General features: G+C 40.9%; 1 protein-coding gene across 1 annotated transcript in view; it reads right to left on the bottom strand.

Annotated features, from left to right (window-relative positions):
- musk (muscle, skeletal, receptor tyrosine kinase) overlaps positions 1-25766 on the bottom strand; it is a 185198-nt gene that overhangs the window by 80718 nt on the left and 78714 nt on the right. The window contains exons 8-11 of the mRNA XM_043716207.2: positions 19358-19364; positions 16802-17065; positions 10241-10407; positions 10097-10120 (exon numbers count right to left, since the gene is read on the bottom strand). Of these exons, the coding sequence (XP_043572142.2) occupies positions 10097-10120; positions 10241-10407; positions 16802-17065; positions 19358-19364 (462 nt within the window). The remainder of the gene's footprint in view (positions 1-10096; positions 10121-10240; positions 10408-16801; positions 17066-19357; positions 19365-25766) is intronic.

Genomic DNA, 25766 nt, shown 5'->3' with positions numbered 1-25766 from the left:
TGTTGAGTCCTAGAAGCTGCAGGGTCCCAAAGTACAAAATAAGATGTTGTTCTTTGAGTTTGCGCGGAGGTTCGCTGGAACAAGCCTGAGACAGAAATGTTAGGCAGGAAGCAAGGTGGTGTGTTGAAGTGGCAGGCAACTGGAATATCAAGGTCATTTTGGCGGGCACAGCGTGGGTGTTCGGCGAAGTGGTCACCCAGTCTGCATGGCGTCTCCCCATTGTAAAGGAGATCACACTGTGAGCAGCGAATGTGGTACATCAGATCAAATGAAAAACAGGTAGATCACTGCGTCACCTGGAAGCTATGTCTGGGACCTTGGATAGTGAAAAGGGAGGAGGGAAACGGGCAGGTTTTATACCTTCTCCGATTGCATGGCAAGGTGTTGCGAGACGGTGAGGTGGTAGCAGGAATGGAAGAGGACTGCATCAGAGTGTCCCAGAGCGAATAGTCCCTACAGAGAGCTGGCAAAGGAGAGGAGGGGAATGTGTGTCTGGTTGTGGAATCCAGTTGGAGGTGATGGAAATGGCAGCTTACAGTCCTTTGATGCAGAGACTGATGGGGTGGCAAGTAAGGACCAGGAAACCCTATCATTGTTGCAGGAGGGAAGGGAAGGGCTGAGGGCAGAAGTGTGGGAGATAGGTCAAACACGGCTAAGGACCCTGTCGGCCGTGATAATGGAAATTCTTGGTTGAGAGAAAAGGTGGATATTTCTGAGGCCCCCTTGCGGAAAGTGGCATCATCAGAAGAGAAGTTACAGAAGCAGAGAAATTGGGAGAGTGGGATAGAGTCATTACAGGAAGTGGTATAGTTGAGGTAACTTAGGGAGTCAGTGGGTTTGTAGTGGAAATCGATGGCCAGCCTATCCTGAGAAATAGAAACAGAGATGGCAAGGAAGGGAAGGGAGGAGTCAGAGATAGACCAACTGAAGGTGAGGGCAGGGTGGAAATTGAAAGTGAAATTGATCATTTTTTCCTGTACTTTTAGAACAGTCACCCATTCTCACACTGCCAGAGGAAGTGGTTATGGCTGGTACAATTGCAACATTTAAAAGGCATTTGGATGGGCATACGAGTAGGAAGGGATTGGAGGGATATGTGCTGGGTGCTAGCAAGTAGGACTAGATTGGGTTGGGATATCTGGTCAGCATGGACAAGTTGGACTGAAGGGTCTGTTTCTGTGCTGTACATCTCTATGACTCTGACTCTATGTACCATCAGGCCCATTATAACATCATATGTACTGCACTCAGCACAGCTCACCCATTATCTAACTCTTAGCTGTTATTATCATTTATTCAGCTTTTTTTCTCCTGACCTGCTATCCACAATCTTCTTATTTTCTTACCCCTTTCATGTCTCTCTCTGTCTCTGGTCCATCACCTATCTGCTCACCTCTCCTCTACCCACCAAACCCTTTCCACTTCAGCGTAAATACCACTTTTTCCGAGCTGTTAACAGTTCTGATGAGGAGTCATCAAACTAAAAATGTTAATTCTGTTTTCTTGCCACAGATGCTACCTAATGTGCTGAGTTTCTCCAACAATTTCTATTTTTGTTTCAATCTCCAGCATCCGCATTCTTTGTTTTATATCACCATTAGTTGACTGGTTAGAAAAGATGCCCATCATTATTTAATTTGAAAGGAAGTTCTAGATTTTGACACAATCCTATTGGGTAGCTTCTACAAAGTGTGAAAAAAATATTTTGGTTCAAACAATCTCTCGTTTTCTACCTTGAGGTCAATTCAAAATTTATTTGTTTGTTTTATTGCTGAAATGAATTGAAATTTTCATGGAGCCAAAATTAAGTGTATGTGTACAATCGACACACAGAAAGTATCTCTATTGTGTTTCAGTTCTCTTGCTGAGAAGTTAGTTCTGTTTAGACCTGGTCCTGAAATGTGACCTGATTATAATTGATTAAAGCAAATATGGAAAATCTAAAAGCAGTGGATTAAAATGGCAGAGCAAAACAGGCAGATCATAGAAATGAAGACAAGACAAATAAAATTACATTGTGAACTAAGCTGCACCCTAAATAAGAATCACAGAACTACAAATTAAAATTACAGAAAGATATTAACATTTCAATTACCAAAGAAATACCTCTAGGACTACTTAGATTAAAATTGTACTCATCGTTAGAATACATCAATTTTGTTTTCACAGTGTCTTTTGCAGCTTGTCATCTGTAGTTAATTTCTCTCTCTTTCCTTTGAGGCTTATTTTAAAATCCTCACTGGCTGAGGTTACCATGTTGTTTGAGTTAGTTAATTTTTATGTCCATCTGACTATTGATGTCTGGGAACACTTGCTGTCTTGGACAAACATATTCTATCCCTCAGTTCTGACATCCATACCTTGATGAATACACATGCCCCTACATACTATCCTATCATTCCTATAACAGTGTCAGGAAAGTAACTGGTTAGGTTCAAGACCTGCCTCACTTGTCCAATTATTTCCTGCAGTTGAATTGGAAAAAATAGTTTGAATTGATGTAATTCGTCCCATTTATAGGCTTGGCAAGTTCTCCATGATCAAATGTATCCAGTCGGTTGAGTTTATCTTTTTTGCTAGTTTTGCTATTTATTACACACCATGTAATGAATATAAAGCAAGGCTACAAAGCAAACAGTAGTTTGCATTTATATAGTGCCTTTAATGCAATAAAGGGTCTCAATGGAAACAGCACATTGATCCACATAAGAAGATAGAATGACAGGTGACCAAAAACTTGGTCAAAGAGAAGGATTTCAGATAAGTCTTAAAGGAACAGAGACAGGTAGAAAGTTTAACATGGGATTTTCAGAGCCTGGGGTGATGATATCTGAAGATATGACCACCAATGGTACAGAGATGAAAACTGCAGATGTTCAAGAGTCCAGAACTGGAGAGACCCAAATATCTTGGAATATTGTCAAGCTGAATACAGTTACAGATACATGGAAGAGATTAGATTACTTACAGTGTGGAAACAGGCCCTTCGGCCCAACAAGTCCACACCGCCCCGCCGAAGCGCAACCCACCCATACCCTTATGTTTACCCCTTACCTAACACTATGGACAATTTAGCATGACCAATTCACCTGACCTGCATATCTTGGGACTGTGGGAGGAAATCGGAGCACCCGGAGGAAACCCACGCAGACACGGGAAGAACGTGCAAACTCCACACAGTTAGTCGCCTGAGGCGGGAATTGAACCCGGGTCTCTGGCGCTGTGAGGCAGCAGTGCTAACCACTGTGCCACCGTGCCACCCACCAGAGCAGAGCCACGGCGGGAGGGGGTATTGAAAACAAGATCGAGAATTGTAAAACAACAATATATACAAGAAATTATTGTTCTGAAGTTGTTTAATGAGTTCCTATCCCCAGTATGAAGCAGCCCAACAAGATTCCCATCCCACAAAAGGAAACTGGGAATGAAGCAATTGATTATAAAATGCACGCAGTCAAATTCCCACAGATTTTCTGTTGACAATCTAGAATCAAAGAATGATTGTAGCCCAGAAGAAGATAATTTGGCCTATGAGATCTTTGCTGATTCTCTGCCTTAGTGACTCACCTCAGTCATCTTCCCTCCTTTTGCTCATAGCTCCCTAAATGTTTCTTCTTCATTGATCCAATTCTCCTTTGAAAGCTATCATTGTATTCCTGTCAGGCAGTGCTTCCAAGATCCTATTTTATTATATTTTATATTCAAGTAACAATGACAACTCACACAAGTGTAGTGCCATTGGTGGAATCAAACTTCGCAAATAAATTGATAGAGAGATACCAAGAAGGAATTGAGAGCAGGAAATTGGAAAAGAATCAATGTGAGAGATTCCATGGAAGTTTTTGACGGTTAGTAATCCACTGGCAAAAAAGGATTCAGATTGCATTACCATCATACTATCATTGCTTAAGATGAAGTGACGGGAAGGGGAGGAACACAGAGTAATCCAATTTTAGAAGAGATGGAGTGTAAGATAGAGCATGAGAAGTTTGCAGAAGTGGGGAGGGAGACCATTAAAGTGGCAACATTGAGGTTGATTTTGAGGCCAATGCACTTGAAGAAGTGGAATGTAGTGCAGTTGTCAATTAAATTGGCCATGATAAGGATGAATTGGTATACATCAGGCAGCATTTCTCAAACAGCTAACACATATCTTTGAGGAAAAAAAACCATGCAGCCTATTGTCAACCTGGGCTAAGCAAGGATCTATCTACCTTTCCCATTGCTGTGGAAAGACAGCTAACATTATCAAAGACCCCTCCCATCCCGGTTATATTCTCTTCCAAGCTCTTCTTTGGGCAGAAGATACAAAAGCTTAAAAACATGTACCAACAGGTACACAACCAGCTTCTTCCCCACTGTTATTAGACTGTTGAATGAACCTCCCAACTTTCAAATCTAATGTTGATCTTGCATCTGTGCAGCTGTAACTTTGTGTGTCTTGCTCTGTTCAATCATCCCACGATTTGTATGTCTTTGAATGTTATGACCTGCCTGTACTTCATGCAAAAACAAAACTTTTCAATGTACTTAGGTACATGTGACAATAATAAATCAAAGCAGGAATCACAGTTTACTTACAACATGGGGGAATGAACATTTTATGGAATTATAAGAGATGGAGTGTAAGATGGAGCATGAGAAGTTTGCAGAAGTGGGGAGGGAGACCATTAAAGTGGCAAAATTGAGGTTGGTTTTGAGGCCAATGCACTTGAAGAGGTGGAATGTAGTGCAGTTGTCTTTTTTATAAGTCTTTGTGGACTGGTTGTAAGCCTTAGAAATGTTTATAGATATTGTACAAGTACTTCTACGTCTGTCTACAATCAGCAGCACATTCTATGCTGGCAATACAGCATCTGTAATATATTGACCCTGAGAAACCATGCATCATTTCTATGAGGTCCTGCACTTGTGGGTGCTGCTATCAGTGTAATGTTGGAGAATAAATTTCAGGGAAGTCACCTAATTTCAGGGAAGTTACGTGACAACCCAAATGGTACTTGAGTGGGCATTACATCAATTACGTAGAACTATACAGCACAGAAACAGATCATTGGCCCAATTCGTCCATGTTGTTGTTCATGATCTGCACAACCTCTCATTCCCATATTAGCAAAGCCTTCTATTTTCTTCCCTATCGTGCATTTACCAAGCTTCCTTTTAAACACATCAATGCTACACTGGGTGGTAGCAAATTCCATATTCTCACTTCACTCTGAACAGATTTCCATCCACCTTCATCTTCGCCATTTTGCAATACCCAATGAGTAATTGATTGTTTAGTTGAGCAGATAGTTTCTGTAATGAAAGTTCCCCAATCAAATGCAATTACTTTATATCTGATCAATATTCATTCTTGCTTTTCTATTGCTGCAGATTGCAAATATATTTTCATGTTGAAAGGTAAGAAAGACTGCATTCATATTGGATCTATTATGATCTCCGAATGTTCCAATATCCTTTAAAGTCAGTAAAGTACTTTTGAGGTGTAACATGGACAAGATATCAGTCTATTTCTACCTCCCAAATAGCTACCATAAATGGTAATGAAGGTAATGACTATACAATGTAGCAGCAAAAGTAGGCCTTTCAGCCCATCAAGTCTGCTTCACCATTCAACATGATCATGGCTGATCTAATAATCCTAAAATCCATGTTCCTGTCTTTTCCCATTAATCCTCAATTCCCTCACTGATTAATAATCTGTTTACCTCAGCCTTGAACATATTTCAGGATTGGGTATCAACAACCCTCTGCAGTAAAGATTCACTCACCTCTGAAAGAAGAAATTCCTCCTGATCTCTGTCTTAAATATGTGTGGTCCGTTTTTCTGAGATTATGTCCTCTGGTCCTAGATTCTCCTACAAGGAAAAATAACCTTTCCACACCAACCTTGTCAATTTCCCTAAGAAACTTATATGTTTCAATAAGGTTGCCTCTCATTCTTCTACAATCTAACAAGACCGGGCCAAATCTACTAAACGGCTTGACATTGGTGGTGGGCAAATTGTTGGAGGGAATCCTGATGAACAGGATTTACATATATTTGGAAAAGCAAGGGTTGGTTAGGGATAGTCAGCATGGCTTTGTGTATGTGAAATCGTGTCTCACTAACTTGATTGAGTTTTTTGAAGAAGTAATGAAGAGGATTGATGAGGGCAGAACGGTGGATATAATATATGTGGACTTCAGTAAGGCATTCAACAAGGTTCCTAGTGGTAAACTGGTTAGCGAGGTTAGATCACATGTTGCTGAACAAAGAGACCTTGGTTCATAGCTCCTTGAAAGTGGAGTTGGAGGTAGATAGAATAGTGAAGAAGGCATTTGGTATGTTTGCCCTTACTGATCAGTGCATTGAGTGTAGGAGTTGGGATGTCATATTGCAGCTGTACAGGACATTGGTTGGGCCACTTTTGGAATACTGTGTGCAATTCTGATCTTCCTGCTATAGGAAGGATGTTGTGAAACTTGAAAGGGTTCAGAAATGATTTCCAAAGATGTTGCCAGGGTTGAAGGGTTTGAGCTATGAGGAAAGGTTGAATAGACTGGAGCTATTTTCCCTGGACCATCAAAGACTGAGAGGTGACCTTACAGAGGTTTATAAGATCATGAGGTGCATGGATAAGGTAAATAGACAAAGTATTTTCCCTGGGGTGGGGGAGTCCAGAACCAGAGGGCATAGGTTTAGGGTGAGATGGAAAGATATAAAAGGTACCCAAGGGGCAGCTTTCTCAGGTAGAGGCTGGCATGTGTATAGAATAAGTTGCCAGAGGGTGGTGGAGGCTGGTACAATTACAGCATTTAAAAGGCATCTGGATGGGTATAGGAATAGGAAGGGTTTAGAGGGTTATGGGCCAAATATGGGCAAATGGGAATAAATTAATTTACAATATCTGGTCAGCATGGATGAATTGGAACATTCCCATGCTGTATTTCTTTACGACTCTCCTTAAAAGACAGTTCCACCATTGGCAGGATCAACCGAGTGAATCGTCTCTGGACTGCCTCCAATGCCAGGATGTCTTTCCTTTGATAAGGGAGCCAAACATTTTCCCAATATTCCAGCTGAGCCTTGTAAAGTTTTAGCATTATCTCCTTACTTTTATATTCCACTCTCTTTGAAATAAAGGTTAACATTCCATTTATCTTCCATGTTACCAAACAACACTTACTGCTAGCTTTGTGTGATTCACAGACATGGTCACCCAAATCCCTCTCTTCTGTAGCTTCTAACATTCTTTTATCATATAAATAATATTCAGCTCCTCTATTCATCCTGTCAAAGTACATAATCTCACACTTCTCCACATCTGCTTCCTTCACTTCTTTACATTCCTTGGCAGACCCTTTGTATCATCTTCACCGCTTGCTTTCCCACCTATTTTGCAAACCAGGTTATTGCACATTCATGTTCCTTATCCAAACAATTAACATATATTGTAAGTAATTATGGCTTCAATGCTAATCCCTGTGGTACACCAGTAATTTCACTTTGCCATCCTAAAAATGCTCCTTTATTGTACCTCTTTTGTCTTTGATTAGTTAGTCAATGCTCTGTCCATGCTTATATACTACCTCCAACATCATACACTCTTATCTTATTAAATGTGGTCCTTTATCAAATACTTTTTGGAAATCCACATATATTACATCCACTAATTTCTCTTGACTGATTCTGTGTGTTATGTCTTCAAAGGATTTTTATAAATTGGTTTGGCATGATTTCTCTTTTATGAAGCTACGCTGACTCTACTTGTTTATATACATAGTTTTGTAGTTCTAAGTGCTTTGCTACTACAATCTTTTTAATAGACTCTAACATTTTCCAAAATCAGACAATAAACTAACTGGCCTATGGTGATCTGTTTTTGCCTCTTTCCCTTGTTTCCATAAAGGCAATGGCAGTTTTCCAATCCTCTGTGACTTCTCCAGAATCTGAGCATTGCTCAAAAATTACCAGTGTATCCATTATCTCTGTACCTATTTCATTTAATATTCTTGGATGCATCCCATCATGTCCAGGGGACTTAACAGTCTTTATCCCAATATGTATCCCCAGCACTTTTCTCCAGTGCTAGTTAGTCTATTTCTTTCCTCTCCTCCTTTTGCCCCTTGATTATTTAGTAATTTTGAAATGCCATCAATGTCTTCTACTGTGAAGACTGGTGCAAAATATTATTTAATTCTTCTGCCATTTCTTAGTTCCCCATTATTATTTCTACAGCTTGATTCTCTAAGGGGTCAATGTTCACTTCTCTTTTTATGTAGTTAAAGAAGCATTTGCCTTCTACCTTGATGTTACTTCTGAGTTTATCCCCAAAGTTTATTTGCTTCCATGATATTATTATTATTTTGATTGGCTTTTGTTAGTTTTTAAACCTTTCAAATTGTTTGGCTTACCACTAACCTTTGCCAAATTGTATGCTTTTTCTTTCAGTCTGATGCTGTGCTTAACTTCACTGGTTAACCATAATTGGCTTATCTCCTTTTTAGAATCCTTTGTCCTCATTGAAATATATCTTTTCTGCAAGTCATGAATAATTTTCTTAAACATTTCCCATTTATTCTCAACTGCTTTTGCTGCTAAACTCCTTTCCCAGTTTACTGCAGCGAGCTCTGCCCTCATTCCTTTGTAATTATGAAAATTGGTCTCAGTGATATATTTTGAGGAATAAATGTTTTTTAAGACAAAGAAGAAGTCTTCTGCTCTTTTTCTCAATAGTCTTGGAATGTTTTATGTACTAGACAAGAGACAGAAATGCCCTTATTTTAACATCTCATCCAAAAGACTACACCGTGTACAAAATCCTGGGATCATCTCTCGGAAGTAGGATTTGAATCCAAAAGGTTTCATCTGAGGAACAGTGTGAAAGAGCAACTCCAGTGAGTAAAGACGGGTATCTAAGTAAGCAATGGGAGATCTAGCCAAGGGTCCAGATTGTGTCTGTAAGTGGCTGATCTTAGAAGCACTTGGACTCAGGCTAATTGGAATGCCTTATGCCTTTAGTTCACTTATCCAAGATATTTCTGTACTAACTAAGACCTTGGTCCAGTGCACAGTACCCATTTGGAATGACACACATCAGTCACACATAAATTCCAGACAGTTGAAACTCTGAGTTGAATTTGCAAGGATACACAAGGATATTACTGCCAAGAATTTATCTATGCTTGTCTCTACGCATATTGATTCAACACCTCACTCCTTCTAAACGATTCCTTCAAATGGTGACATTAACATTCATGGTTGAGAGGGAAACATTTGCAGTCAAACCCATTAGTAAATGTGTGCATTGCTTAATTGTAAGCAGGTCAGTTCTGGTGGTAAAACTTTGGTGGCTCAGTGGTTAGCACTACTGTCTGCCACTGCCAGGGACCCAAGTTCGATTCCAGCCTCAGGTGACTGTCTGTTTGGAGTTTGCACATTCTCCCCATGTCTGCGTGGGTTTCCTCTGGGTGCTCTGGTTTCCTCCCACAGTCCAAAAGCTGTTCATGTTAGGTAGATTGGCCGTGCTAAATTGCCCATAGTGTCCAGGGATGTGCAGGCTCGGTGGGTTAGCCATTGAAAATGCCGGGTTACAGGGATGGGGTGGAGATTGTCTCTGGTTGAGATTGTCTTCAGAGGGTTGGTGTGGACTTGATGGGCTGAATGACTTGCTTCCATACTGTAGGAATTCTGTGATTCTATGATTGTAAACAGCGACAATAGATGCTGCTAGTTTGCATCCTGAGTTCCACAATTCGGAAGACAATATTGGTCACGAATTCTCTCCCACACCATCGTTTTGATGTACAAAAGATGGAACCCACTGTAAAACCTGAAGCAGAACTTCGACTTTGGTGAAGTTATGGCAACACAACCAAAACAGTTCTGGGTCACAATGAATTCGCAACTTGAATCTCTAGGATTTGGGCCAGGAATGCAAAATTGCAAAATATGCTCATAAATAATTTCTTATATTAACCCACTACAAAAGAAAGGTGGAAGAAAACCTATGAATAGAATGCACTGTATGTGTTAATTAACACTATTCAATACATTCATTTAAATTAATTTGAAAGTAGTTCAGTATAAAATAGAATGGCATTCACTCACTGGTAATGAGTCCTCGCTTTATGTCTGCAAACATAATGGAAAAATAATTAACAAGCTAGAATCTTCATCTAATGTTTGATATTAACTTGAAAATTAGCAATGATATATTTGGCAACTATTTCCCTCCAAACAGATAATACTTGCCAAGAAATGAGACTTTGGTGCATGCATCAGGATCTTGGTGTAGGCTAGGAAGCCTGTCGCAGTCAGGTAGCTTCAGACTTGCAGAGTAAATTCTTTTGCGTGAATGTTCTTCCATAGAGAGCCACTCTTTGTAGCAATAAAGCTCTTTCACTGCCAGACAGTGTTCACTGTAACAAAGAAATATCCAATGTTTAATCTTTGCATCAGAAAAAAAGTGACCCTAAAAAAGGAACAAGTTTTGTTTGGAATTCATGTGGGAAAAAAACCCTCCACAACTCCTAGATAGGTGGATAAAAAGGAGTGAATTTACATAGTATCTTTCAGACATCAGGATAGCCCAATGTTCATTATAGCTGATGACATACTTACTGTCACTGTTGTAATGCAGGACACATGGTAGTCACTTTTTTTGTATAGCAAGATCCCACAAACAGCAGTGTGATAAGGATGAGATAATTTGATTTGAGGCCATAATTTTATAACGAGGTCTTTGGAGAGAATTAGCCCACTCTATGGATAGTACTGTGAGGGATTTTACATCCATCTGAATGAGCTAATACCTTAACATTTCACCCAAATGGCAGCCCTATTGAGCTCTGCCATTGGAGTGTCAGCCCAGGTAGTGTGTTTTTGGTCCCTGGAATGGGACCTGTAACTGAGCCACCTAAATACTTAGGAAGGAAAGCAACAAAACCCCATTCTTCCAGTCTGATATGCTGTAACCAATAGAGTCAAAAGACAATTTATATCATTTATTCAGGAAAAACATCTCATTCACTCGGAAGTACAGTTTAATAATGTACATGCTGTACATTTAGAGAAGATTATTCTGCTGGTGTGTAATGAATGGGAAACAGATGTGGCCAAAGCCCTCGATGGTATAGCGGACTGAAGCTTGTGGTTTCCTCCTCTGGGACCAAGACATGAATGTAATCCAGACTGATGGGATGTGTCTCTCATTTTTTCCTTTCATGTTAGCTACAAGAGCCATAGTTCAAATTAGGCCTGTTGCAGTTTTGATCTGGTCTTCAGTCCAATTCAAAAGGGAATAAAACCTAATTGGGAAGACTTGACAGTAAATTGGTGATAACATTCAGAGGGAATGGTAGATGTGGAAAATCAACATACTCTTATTGCAGTTGAGAGTGTGGTGCTGGAAAAGCACAATAGGTCAGGCAGCATCCTCAGAGCAGGAGAATTGTCATTTCAGGCATAACCCTACACCAGGCATGATTCCTAATGATTGCTTATGCTGAAACGTTGATTCTCCTGCTCCTCAGATGCTGCCTGACCTGCTGTGCTTTTCAGCATCACACTGTCCACTCTGATCTTCAGCATCTGCAGTCCTCACTTTCCCCTCCATGGTCTTACTGCATCAATGAGAGGATGTGCTCTTAGGGTCATACAGCCATAAAGCATGGAAAAAGGCCCTTTGGTCCAACTCATCTGTGCTGACCAAGTTTCCCAAACTGAATTAGTCTCATTTGCCTGCACTTGACCCATATCTTTCTAAATCTTTCCTACTCATATACCTATCCAAATGTCTCTTAAATGTTGTAACTGTACTTGCATCTATCACTTCCTCTGGCAGTTCCTTCCACCCTCTATGTGAAAATGTTGTCCCTCAGACCCTTTTTAAATCCCTTTCCTCTCACCTTAAAATTAGTCCTCTCGTTTTGAACACTTTAATGCGAGAGAAAAAGACCTTTGCTATTCACCTTTTTTATGCCCCTTGTGAGTTTACAGACCTCCATAGATTCACCCTTCAACCTCCTAAGTCCCAACCTATTCAGCCTCTCCTTATAAGTCAAACCCTCCAATCCCAGTAACATCCTTGTAAATATGTTCTGCACCGTCTCTAATGTAATAACATCCTTCTTTATAACAGGGCAACCAGAACTGTACACCGTACTCAAAACATGGCCGCATCAATGTCCTGTACAACTACAACATGACGTCCTGACTCCTAAACTCAATGATCTGAGCAATGAAGGCAAATACCTTCTTTACCATTCTGTCTACCTGTGACGCAACTTTCAATGAACTACAGGCGTGTTAAAGAAACAAATCTTCCAGAAGCTCAGGACATCCAGAGAGGTTTGCAGCAAATGAAATACACTTAAAGCCTACTCCTTCTGGTAATGTGGAAAACACAGCAGCCATTTTGGATGCAGCAAGATCCCACAAACAGCAATATGACAAACATCAGATTATCTGTTTCTAAGTGTTGGCTGGATGATATTAACCAGGACACTGCGAAAAACCCCTAAAACAGAAGTGCTCTTCTTCAAATAGAGTCATATGATCTTTTATATCTACTTGAACGGAGTAGTTGGAGCTTTGATGTTTCACCTGAAAGGTGGCATCCTTGCCAGCTCTGCACTCCCCCAGTACCTGTTTGATCAACCCATAATCTTCTGATCTAAAAAGCAAGAGAATGCTTTACCACAGCACCTATCTATAGTACATGGTTGGAGCAATGTTGTTCTACATTGCTCATGGTCTTACTGGCCTGAGACTGGCTGTAAAAAGTAGAAAAATGTTTGGTTCTTCAGTGGTGACGTAGTTCAACTTGAACATAAAATTCATGAACTTTCACCATTCCTAATGAAACATGGTTGACTTTGGTAATTACAAGCAACATTTTATAGGTAATCTGATCTCTGTAAGTCCTCACAATTTCACAGGTCAAAAGGCCTCTTAGCTCCATGGAGACCAGACTTGTGTTATGCACAGTACTGAAGCCAATTGCCTTCTCAATCATCCTATTTTTAGCGATGACAATCCCCATCTCATCATAACCATAATGTGATGGAAATGGGATCGCAGTTTGGAATTAAAGGCCACCTGTGCTGATCCGATCCATGTTTCAGACAAGATGTTAAACCAGGGCCACAGTTGCACTCTTAAGTAGACCCTGTAGTGTGATCTTTGAAGCACAGTAGGCTAGTCCTCCTCATTTTTCTGGGCATACCCAAGAATCATCATGAGAATAGATTGCCTGTCCAGTTAATTCACTACTATTCATGGGATCTGACTATGTATATGTTAACAGCTATATTTTCTACACTACAGTTACCCCTGGCCAAGTATTTTGTCAAATGTTAACTATTTTGGTATGTCCTGAGGCCACGAAAGATACTATAGAAATATAAATTCTTTCTCTTTCAGTAAGAATTTGCAAACAGGTAAAAGATGGAGAACACAGCAGGTTCTTAAGGTTGCTAAGACTTAATTACAGGAATGATATCCAAAATCCAATGTATTTGGCACTGTCGACTGTATGGGACTTTAGGTCAGGCAGATATAGTTTTGTCATACATTGGAACAACTAGATTTGCTTTCTCTGCACTAATAACTGCTTTCAACACGATGTACTTATGCCAAATTGAGGGCAGAGCTGGCTGGAATGGACTGGGAAAGGAGTTGAGCAGCAAAAGTGGTTGAGAATCAATAGTAAGCATTTAAGAAAATTGTTCATGACTCACAGCAAAGACATATTCCCGTGATGAAGAAGGATTCTAGAAAGGGAATAAGCCAACTATGTTTAACCAGGAAAGTTAAGCACAGCATCAGATGAAAAGAAAAAAACATACAATTTGGCAAAGATTAGTGGTAAGCCAAATGATTGTGAAAGTTTTAAAAACCAACAAACAACAATGGAAATAATAATGAAAAAATAGTCTTTGGGGTAAAATTGCAAATAATATCAAGATAAAAAAACAAGTGCTCCTTTAAATATATAGAAAAGAGAGAAGCCAAAGTGAACATTCTCCCCTAAGAGAATGAGGTTTGTGAAATAATAAAGGAGGATCCAAAAAATGCTAGAGGAGTTGAATAAATACTTTGCATCAGTCTTTATGGTAGAAGACATTGATAGCATTTCAAAATTATTAAATATTCAAGGGGCGCAAGGACAGGAAATAAATAGAATAACTATCATTAGAGAAAAGGTGCTAGGGGAGCCAATTGGGCTAAAGACTGATGTGCTCCTAAATCTGATGGGATACATCCTAGGATGCTAAAGGAAGTAGCTACAGAGATAGTGGATACTCTGGTAATAATCTTTGAGTTGAAACTTTATTGCTGGAACAGCACAGCAGGTCAGGCAGCATCCAGGGAACAGGAGATTCGACGTTTCGGGCACAGGCCCTTCTTCAGGAATCCTGAAGAAGGGCCTGTGCCCGAAACGTCGAATCTCCTGTTCCCTGGATGCTGCCTGACCTGCTGTGCTGTTCCAGCAATAAAGTTTCAACTTTGATCTCCAGCATCTGCAGACCTCACTTTCTCCTTAATAATCTTTGAGGTATCATTAGATTTTAGAGAAGTCCCAGAGAATTCAAAAACGGTCAATGTAATATTTTTACTTAAGAAAGGAAAGGAGACAAAAATAGTTAACTATGGGCCAATTAAAAACCACACAACATCAGGTTATAGTTCATCAGGTGGATGATGAAGGATGAAGGAGCACCTGATGAAGGAGCAGTGCTCCGAAAGCTACTGCTTCCAATTAAACCTGTTGGACTACAACCTGGTATCATGTGATTTTTAATTTTGTACACCCCAGTCCAACACTGGTATCTCCAAATCATATATGCTAGTTAGCTAAACATCTGATATTGAGAAATGTTAAAGTCTATAATAAAGAAGTCAATAGCATTTAGAAATAAATATGGTCAAGCAGAGTCAGCACAACTTGCTGAAGGGTAAATCATGCCTGACAAATTTAGCAGAATTCTTCAAGGAGTTAACAAGCAGGAGAGATGCAGGGGAAGCAGTGGATGTAATATATGTAGATTTTCAGAAGGTATTTGATTAGGGACCACACTGAAAAAGATAAGACCCCATGTTGTTGGAGGTGGATATATAATTATGGACAGAGGGTTGGCTAACTAATAGAAAACAGGGATGCATGATAAGAGGACATTTTTAGGATGGCAAAATGAAATTACTGATGTGCCATAGGGTTAGTGCTGGAGCCATAGTTATTTCCAATAAATGTTAATTATTTAGATGAGGAAAGTGAATTTACAACAGCCAAGTTTGTGGATGACACAAAAATAGGTGAGAAGGCAAGTGTGAGGATGATTCAAAGAGTCTGCAGAAGGATATGGACAGGTTAAGCAAGTGGGAAAAACCTTGGCAGATGACATATAATGTGAGGAAGTGTGAGGCTATGCACTTTGGCAGGAAGAATAGAGCAGCCGAGTATTATTTAAATGGAAAAAGACTATAGAACAAACAGATTTAGGAGCCCTCATCCATGAATCACAAAGAGCTAGCATCCAGGTTCAGTGGGTAACAGCGAAGGCAAATGGAACGTTGCACTTTATCTCAGAGTATAAAAGCAGAGATATTTTGCTATAACTGTACAAGGCCTTAATCAGACCACAGGTGGAGTACTGTGAACAGGTTTGCTATCAAAGGAAAGTGACACTGGCATAAGAGTCAGTACAAGTAAGGCTCATTAGGTCTATAACAGGTGTGCAGGAATCATCTCAAGAGGGGAGGTTGAGTGGTTTGGGCCTGTACTTGTTGGATTATAAATGAGTGAAAGGTGACTTCATTGAAACATATCAAATTCTTAGAGGGCTTGACAGATGTGGAAAGGCTGTTTCCCTTGGGGGAGAGTCCAGCACCAGAGGACATAACCTCAGATTAAGGGCCCATATTGTTAAGATAGAAATGAGGAGCAATTTTTTCTCTGAGAGGGCAGTGAATCTGTGGAATTCTTTGTAACAGAGAGCTGCTTAGGCCAAGCCATTAAGTATATTCAAGGCTGAGAGAGACAGATTTTTAATCAGGTAAGGGTGTGGAGAAAAGACAGGAAAGTGGAGTTGAGGAGTATCAGATCAGCCAGGGTCTCATTGAATGGTGGAGCAGATTCAATGGGCTGAATGGCCTATTTTTATTCTTATGTCTATAAGACATATAGTCTTATAGTTCAATGCAAATTGAGTATTTGGTGTCAATACTTGGGAACTGTAGACTGCTTTCTCAAACTTTCTGATCTGAATTATGAAAGTATCTTAAATCCATGGCTAATCTCTTCTTGCAGTTCACAAACACAACAGTGTTTAATTTTGGTAGTAAAATAAGTCATTGCCCTATCTTCCACAACAATTTTATCTTTGACCGATTAGTTTTTTCGGATTAATTTTCATAATGTTTATTAGCTTACATATTTCATTGCTGATAACAACCTACAGACACTGTGCTTAGGCTCTTAAAAGATTTTAAAACACCCAGTTTCAGATAATCTATGCTTTATAGTCACTTGGACTTGTGATACCATACCTACATTAATTTATTTTAGTGGAGATACTAATCTATTTTGAAGCAATGGGTTTCTAGCTGCCTTAAACTGCTGGAGTAAAATGTCTGTTGTGTTCATTTAATACCTGCAAAAGTAATTTAGAATTATAAAATCTGGTGCCTAGAGGGAGGCAATACAGCCCCTTTAGTCTAAACTGGCTTTTTGAACGAGTTATTCAATTATGCAGCTCTTTCCCTGGAACCCTGCAACTTTCCAGGCTGAGAACAGTCCTGCAGCTGACGTACCGACACACCGGTTTCGGAGCAGGCCCCAGACCAGATGGATTGCAATCCTGGTAAATGTAGTGACACAACAATGCCTCAGCAGCTGGTTTGCACAGCAAGCTCACACCATCCAATTCCGTCCAGGTGCTCTTGGTCATTGACTCTTGTGTCCCCTCTGCGTCAGCATGAGAAGAGTTGAAGAAAACGAGTTTGTCTTTGCCCAGTATGTCTTTGCATACCTCACCACGATAGATACTGCAATAGCCCAAGTCACCTTTGTACAGTCTGAAATCAAAACCAAAGTCCTTTGTTGAAGTAAAGAGAACAAATGATTAAGAAAGTCTCTCTCTCTTTGTTTAATATCCTCCCTGAACTTATCAAACACAAATTAAAGTTTCAAAAAGAGCCTTATCAATGTCTGCTGTCTTTATACGTACATGCACTCTTCCTAGAATATTTTCCTAGGTAAAACTATTGAAATTTGTCTCTTTGCTTGTCTTGACATGAATTTGAGAAATAACTAGAAAGGAATTGTTAGAAGATAAACAAAATTATTCTATCAGTAAAGGCATATGCACAATACTGTTATTAGAATTGTGAGGCAATGCAGTCCCTTTAGGCTAAACTGGCTTTCTGAAAGAGTTTTTCAATTATGCAGGGTGGAGAAATTACGGTGGCTGGTTGGAAAGGAAGTGTGGTTGGGTGGCACAGACCACCCATTCTTTACAGTTTTACATTGTCTTCAAAGCCATTAGATCATTTATAAAGAAATATTAAGGCAGGTAACCAAAAGCTTGGTCAGAGAGGTTGTTCTCAACCAGCATCTCAACCATTGGGCAGCAAAGTGGTTAGCATTGCTGTCTCACAGCACCAGGGACCCGGGTTCAATTCCCGCCTCGGGTGACTGTCTGCGTGGGTTTCCTCCAGGTGCTCCAGTTTTCTCCTACAATCCAAAGATGTGCAGGTCAGGTGAATTGGCCATGCTAAATTGCCCATAGTGTTAGGTACATTGGTCAGGGGTATATATAAGGTAGAGGAATGAGTCTGGGTGGGCTATTTTTCAGAGGGTTGATGTGGACTTGTTGGGACCTGTTTCCATACTGTAGGGAATATAAACTAATCTTAACAGAGTAGAGAGGCGTAGGAAGGTTTATAGAAAGAATATCAGAGCCAGGAGCCCAGGCAACTGGGGACACTATGTTCAATGATCGAGCAATGAAAATGATTGGGCAAGCTAAATAGGAGGAGAGCAGAGAATTTGGAGAGTTGTGGAGCTAGACAATAGATTTGGAGATAGGGAGTAGAAAGACTATGGAGGGACCTCAAGCATCTCATGCCTCTATCAGAATCATAGAATGGTTTGCAGCACATCACCCATTCAGCCTGTGATGTCTGGCTCTCCAAAGGAGCAAAAGGTGTTTAAGAAATTAATTGGCCCCCTAAGGGAAGGCACAGCACTTTAGAATACAATCTGATTGGGAGTGGGACAAAAAGTGGTAAGGTGTGCTCCATCCCACTGAAATTGTGAAAGCAGATCCATCAGTTTTTCCATGCCCATGCTGAAGTTTACTCATGCAAACAAAAAATGCTGGAGATCACAGTCGATCAGGCAGCATTTGTGGAGACAGAGCAAGCTGACATTTTGAGTCTAGATGACTCCTCATCAGAGCTGATGGGAAGTGTGGAGGGGGCAGCATTTATGCATTAGTGGAAGGGTGGAATGCTGGGGGAGAAAAGGTGTTGACAGTTAAAGTTGACAGTTGACAGGTGAGAATAAAGAACAATGGTGTGTCTAACTGCCAGACTGGAAAGAACAGACAGTCCCACTGGAGTCCACACTTCAAGGCAGCTCTGATGAATAGTCATCTCGACTCGAAACGTTAGCTTGCTCTCTGCCTATGATGCAGCCTGTGATTTCCAGCATTTTTTTGTTTACAGTACAGATTCCAGCATCTGGAATAAGTTGCTCCTGAAGTTTACTCTTGTACAGTCCAGAATCATACCAAATAAACACCCATGTGCAAACTCAGGAGCTAGTAACCCCCCACCAGCTACGCTATGGGAGGTAAAGCATTCCGGGCGGCTCGAACAAGTTGTAGTTGTGTCAGCAACATCCTGCCCTGGCTATAACCTTTATTCCAAAAGTGGAACAATAACAAGGAGAATATACCAAAAAAACACATGTGACCGCTGGCTCAAAGATTTATTTCCCCTTAAAAAATTATTTATTTTATTGTGGCCAACCCTGGAAAACACCAAGTCCCATGAGGCCAGCAGAAAGGTGTGTCACCAAGGTGAACCCATGTAATATGGTAGGCTGGGGAATGTAAAGTAGGCAACATTAGCAAAATCTTAACTTTTATTGCATCTGGGTGGGTAATATTTTATCTCTTGTTTTTTGATTTCAAAAACATAAGCACTTTCCAGAATTAAACTTTTATCCTTTGACAAAGACAACATTTGCCGTTTTTGTTGCTTACTGTGTAAATGCAAACTTACATAGCCGCTGTTTAGACAAGGAATAAAACAAAACAAGAAGGTTGAAGTGAACCTTTCAGAATAATTCAAATGTCTTACCTCCACTCTATGGGGAAATAGCAGGTTCCATTGGAGGTCGGGTGGAATGAATCAGAGAGAAAGAGAAAAAAGAGGAGAGTTAGATATTTGTCCATCAATGTAAGGGAGAGTGTGTGACAGAGTTGTGTGGAACTGCTCCCCAATCCTGTTTCTGAATGTGAGGAAGCTGTGGTGACTGCAGCTCAGCTTTCTGTATGTCTATGAACCGGGTTTGACTGTACCCCAATCCTACAAATGTGTGGGAGAGCCGTGTTAGACTGTCCCCTGAACTCTTATGTGTTTGCCGTGTGAATGTACATATCTTCTAGTGCGCACGTGAGACAAAGGGAGAGCAATGATAGTCTGCACTCTAATCCACTGAGATCTGTGGGTGTGCAAAAGCTGTGATAGACTTCACAATGTGGGTGGGTGCTTCTGTGAGCCTGAGCATGGATCTGTTTAACAGCTGTGCTGTGTGAGAGTGTGTGTGTGAATATGTGTGTGTGAGAGAGAGTTGTGTAGACTGCGAACTGATTCTTTTGACTGAGTTTTTCACTGCTCTCAATCGTCAAAACCCAGTGTGTGTCTGAGGGGCCCAAGTTCTGGGTTAGACAGGTGTGCAGGAAATCAGACAGCCTTAATATTGCTGAGTCTTGAGAGACAGAAAACTAAGTGTCAGATTTGCAATATCTTAACAACTTCTTAAACATGCAAATAATTATGAAACAGATCTCACAGGAAAGTCCTGCCTGGTGACAAAATTGAGGTTTAAAGTTAGAAACACCAATCCTCATCAGAATTTAACATTTTTCAGATTGGTTGCTGCGTTGAAACCAGACAGAACCAGATATTTTGCTGGGTTATTTTGGAAATCAATGAGGTAGTTTCAAAATATGAGATTAAAGTTTTTAAAACACACCTCTCAGGGCTGACTAAATGAATAAATCTTTCAATTGAGGTCCTCAACATGATTTACAGGATACTCACCTCTCTGATCTGTCGCCAGGCAACTATCCTTTCATCCTTTACTGTCTATTCTTGGCCAAGGCAATTAGAACCGGCAATTCCCCTCCACCTTTGTACCTTGCGGCTATCAGCTAACTTTATTGATTACAGATCATTTGCCCAGCTCTTATTTATCCAAGAAATGCAAGGTCAAGTGCAATAGTTTAAATTGTTAGGGAATATTTAAAGGGAAGAAAAATTAAATATTGTTTGAGTTGAATTATCAGGTTTCCAATAACTTGCACACCACTCAAACAATCATTTCAGAATGCGTTTACAGTTTGCAGGCACAGACCAAGGATTGACTGAGAAAGCTGGCAGTTTTCACTTGGAAAGAAGCCAAGTTACAATTAAGCATCAGGTAACACCACAAGCGATGAATATTTCTTAATATGGTCAACCATACAGACACATGGTGATCTGGGCAGTAAAATCCCACCCACTATAAATTCACACGGTGGGCTGGGAGGAGCCTACGTCTTTCAGCATGATTTGAGTATTCAAGTTCCACCAAGTGACTACTTCCTTTATCAAATCTCTCCTTAATTTCTTGCTTTAAAACATGGCAGCTTCTGTGGTGTAGGTTCAGTAAATATCTGACAGTATACTCGTGGGATACACACGATAATGAGGTGAAGAAAAATAACTTTCCTGAAAGCCATGGACTTGAAATTGAGGGGTTCTATGAAAGTAATGTTCCTGCACCATCTTGCTGTATAAAAAAATCTGGTTTCGGCTTTGGATTCAAAGAATGAATTCTGTTCTGATTTATGACTGGGTATAACAGATTCTCAGAGGCCTCTGTATTTATATTAAAAGCTTCTTTTTTCTTTAATCTTTCCCCTCATTCACCGTTCGTTTCACTGCATCTGTAGCCCAGCTGGGAATTCAGAGGGGTGGCAATCAAACGATCATGCACCACTCCATCTCTCTGATTCAGGTCTGTGAATAAGTTTTCAGGAAAGTTATTTTTCTTCACTTCGTGGTTGTGTTTACCCCATGAATATGCTGTCTGATATTTGCTGAACTTATCTCAGAGAAGTTGCCATGTTTTTAAAGCTTAGGGGGAGATTTGATAAAGGAAATAGCTGCTTGGTCAAACTTGAAAGGAAAGGCACATTGCTGAAGAGTTTTATCTTCCACTCACCAGGACAGGCGTGAGAATGCCAAGTGCCAAACAATCACAACAACTGACTCTGCAGGAGCAAAGGGTGCTGATTGGCTGACAAGTCAACTCTGTTTGGCTGCCGTTGAGAAGGAAATGGGAAACTGTAGACTCCCCAAGCTACCAGACTTCCAGATAATTCAAAAAAGCTGCATTCCTTTTGTATGGAGAGAATGAGCTCCTGCACATGATCACGTCTAATGGAGTAAAGGAGCCATATGACTAGTTTGATGTTTTAAATCAGTCATCACTGCAGTCAATAACACACTCAGGATTATTCTGTACATGCTTCTCAGACACAGAATCACGTCTAACAGCAGACAATGTTTGTTAGTTTATCAATTATTGAATATGGTCCATTCTCTGCCTCTTATGAAAAACCGAAGGAGCATGGTGTTAGATTCGATCAGCCAATTATCAAGACGCAAGGCCTCTGTACCCAGCCTCACACTGGCACTGAAATTCATACACAGCATTAATCAACTGTGCTACGGCAGCTTGTTGGACTAATTGCAGAATCTCGAGTTAGTAATAAATGTTGTTCTCGTATAATTACTTCATAATAGCAGCATGAAATTGCATGCTTAACCTGCTGTTCAAATAATTGACAGCACCAACGGGAGTAGTGGCCGATGCTAGTACTGCACTTGGGTGATCATAGATTCCCTGCAGGCCATCGAGTCCACACTGACCCTCTGAAGAGCATCCCATCCAGACCCACCCCTCTATCCTTTCCTGGAGAAAACCCACGCAGACGCAGGGAGAATGTGCAAACTCCACACAGACAGTTGCCCAAGAGTGGAATCAAACTCAGGTCCCTGGTGCTGTGAGGCAGCAGTGCTCACCACTGAGTCACCGTGCCAACCTTTGATGACGGGAGGTTAATGCAATGGATTGGAACCTTTTAAGCATTTCAAGATCTATGAGAGGCTGGGGTTTGAAAAGATATGAGTGGACAGCAATCTACCTGAGGGTGGTGGGGGGAGTGAGGGTGAGGAAATTCCTATCTTGGGGATGCCTTCAATAGATACTGAGGGCCAACAAAGGTACAGGAGCCCACCATCATCCCACACAGACGAACGTACTGGGCAGGTCATTTGACAGCAACTGCTTCCATCATGGTTAAATGTTTTCAACAGAATTTAATTGCTGACTGAAGTGTCTCAAATGGCACACCAGTGGGTGGGGTGCTCAAAGCCACATATCGCTGGTACAACTGCAGTGGAAGCTTGAGCAGAAGGTTAGATGACAAATAGGCTGTCTACAGGATTTAATGTGCCTGCACCTTCAAACTCAGTGAGAAGAAAGCGTCAAATCTAGCCCAATGATTCCACTTATAGAGTGTCCGAATCTGTCAGCTGTGAATGTATGGATAATATGAATGTAGGGAATACAGAATAAGCCTCTTACTCAGAGAGCAGTGAGAATTTGGCAGTTGCTACTGGAAGTGATTCAAATGAATAGTATAGATGCCTTTAAGGGAAAGGTAAGTCAAAATTACCAACTCTGCAGGAATTAATGGGCAGATATACCAATGACCAGAAAACTGGTCGCCTATACTGATATTGTGCATTTGTACTGGTGTTATCCCTGACCAGCTCACTTTATTGCAATTGTCCAGGGAATTTAAAGTTCTGACAGACCATTCCCCTCTATGTAGAAACTGCCAAGAAACCCTTTAAAGTCAGAAACTCCAGAGGGTTCTGACTCTGTAAAGCTTAATATTTACTGAGGAAAGGTTGGAGGATTATAAACTATTCTAATTCCTGGGTAATTATTAAACTGACCCCTGACTCACTACTGACTCCTCCCCTCCAACTACACCTCTACCAATCCCTTACACCACCTGCCCTCTGACAAACAACCCCTGACGAGACCCATCTGACCAGACCATGCTGGTCTGAAATCCCCCCTCCCACTTGCCAGACACAACATCATCCTGGTACTCTACTGACCTCACCCACTCGGCACCCTACTGACCTCACCCACCTGGCACCCTAATGACCTTACCCACCTGGCATCCTATTGACTTTACTCACTTGGCATCCTACTGACCTCACCCACCTGGCACCCTTCTGACCTCACCCACTGGGCACAATTCCCAGTTTATTGACCTGGTGCACTTAACCTCTCACCCAACTGGTATACTAATTAATCAACTACATGCCTAACCTTACACTTACACCACATACTTACACTTTCACAGGATGTGTCAGAGTGTCTGGCTGTGCTGCTGAATGTTTAAGTCACAGAACACAGCAAATGACTGCTGCAAAAGGAGGATTGGCTTCTCCAAAGATTTCCTTTGCTGTTGGATTCCCAGATGGATTTGTAACAGGAGGTACCTATCCCAAAATCACCAATGCAGAAGACATCAGAAGGTAAGTGGGTAATTTTTTATCTGATCAGGGTCAGAACTAGGATTTTCTAGAACTAGGGTTGGTCTGGGACAGCTCAGTGGCTAACACCGCTGCCTCACTTTGCCAGGGATACGGGCTCGATTCCACCCTCAGGTGACTGTCCGTCTGGAGTTTGCACCATCCCCCTGTGTCTGTGTGGGTTTCCTTTGGCTGCTCTGGTTTCTTCCCACAATCCAAAAACGTGCAGGTTGGGTGAATTGGCCATGGGAAATGTAGGGTTACAGGGATGGGATGGAGTGGGTCTGGGTATAATGCACTTCAGAGGGTTGGTGTGGACTAGATGGGCCAAATGGCCAGCTTTCACACTGTATGGGTTCTAAGATTAATCTTCAAGACCCAGGTGCAAGTAACCGAGAGGGAAAAACAGAGGCATGCTAAAGACTTGTGTTTTAATGAAGTATTATCTTTGAACACATTTGTTTATCAGGAATAAAAACGTTCCAAATGGGGAAAGAAGGATGTTGAGATGGAAATGTGTTGCTGGAAAAGCGCAGCAGGTCAGGCAGCATCTAGGGAACAGGAGAAAAGAAGGATGTTGTTTGACTGATAGTCAGGAATCATCCAATTGGTTAATTAATTTCCCAATCGACAGGGGACAAGAATGTGGTGTGATAATGAATATATTGGGATGAGATCAGTGGGAGAGCATGATCGCACTAGGGTACCTTACTAACACATACGGGAGAAAGCAATAGGAGCACAGGATCAATATGTTGATATTAAGTAGAGCGAGAAGACAAAGCATGGAACCTGAGGGGCCAAATTGACTTTTTCTGTCCTTTAAACTTGAAATGAAAGAGTGGCAAAGTGCAGTAAGTGTATTTTCATTGCCAGAGAAAGCTCCATCAGTATTCATATTGTGACTGCAAATGGAATTAATACAAATCTCTGTGCTGTTAAGACAACACTGGACATTGTTTTACTGATATTTAAAGATAAGATGCAGTGGAATTTGACAGGGTTTTGAACAGACTACATCAATATCATAGGTTAAGGTCATTGTGAGGTTGGTATTAAAATCAAAATAGATCTGGGTCTCTTTCTTTCGAGTCCACAATCCCTTAAACAGAGCTGACAGCTGCCAACACAAAAGGTTTCACTGCATCTGTTTTGCAATGGAGTCTGTGAGCAGTTCAACTCTTGTAAGAGCTGAAGTAGCACAAAATCCAGAGATCAAACACAATGGAGGAAAAACAAATAATCGTTGTTATGTCTAGCCGCAGACAGCCCCTTAACAAGCACAGACCCAGTGCCAGGGCCTCGAGAATTTACATTCAGATTTCTATTATCTGGTCAAGCTGCTTACTTGGGAAAACAAAGCATTTTGTGATCTTGCAATGAATTAGTTACCTACCTGACAAGGTTAAAAAAGAGGGTTGGACACTGAATATTTCCCGTTCTGTCAATGTTGATCCCTGCCAACAGTGGGATTATATACTAAAGGTGAAAATATTGTGGAGTGTTCTGTTGCCCCCAGTGTCTTTACTCCAAGTCCAGTTTACTTAATACTTGTTGATCTCCATTGGCTCCTAGTCAAGCAATGTTGCAAATTTAAAATTCTCATCCTTGTTTTCAAATCCCTTTATGGTATCATCCTTCCCTTTCTCTGTTATCTCCTTCAACTCCTTAACTGTCAAAGGTTGTTCTAATTCTAGCCTCTGGACAGTCCCTTGATTTTAACTGCTCACCGATGGTCTTTAGTTGTTGAGATCTTGAATTGTCTCCTTCCACCTTCCCACCTCTATCTTGCTTCACCCTTACCCTGCTTTAATACACTCCTAAAGGCAACTCCTATCACCAGCACTTGGTCACCTGATCCAACAGCTTCTTGTGTGGCTTG

Source organism: Chiloscyllium plagiosum, unplaced genomic scaffold, assembly GCF_037043375.1.
Source record: "Chiloscyllium plagiosum isolate Xiang-an unplaced genomic scaffold, Cpla_swu_hap1 HiC_scaffold_2, whole genome shotgun sequence".
Taxonomy (NCBI): domain Eukaryota; kingdom Metazoa; phylum Chordata; class Chondrichthyes; order Orectolobiformes; family Hemiscylliidae; genus Chiloscyllium; species Chiloscyllium plagiosum.
This window is presented reverse-complemented; position numbering and strand designations above follow the sequence as displayed.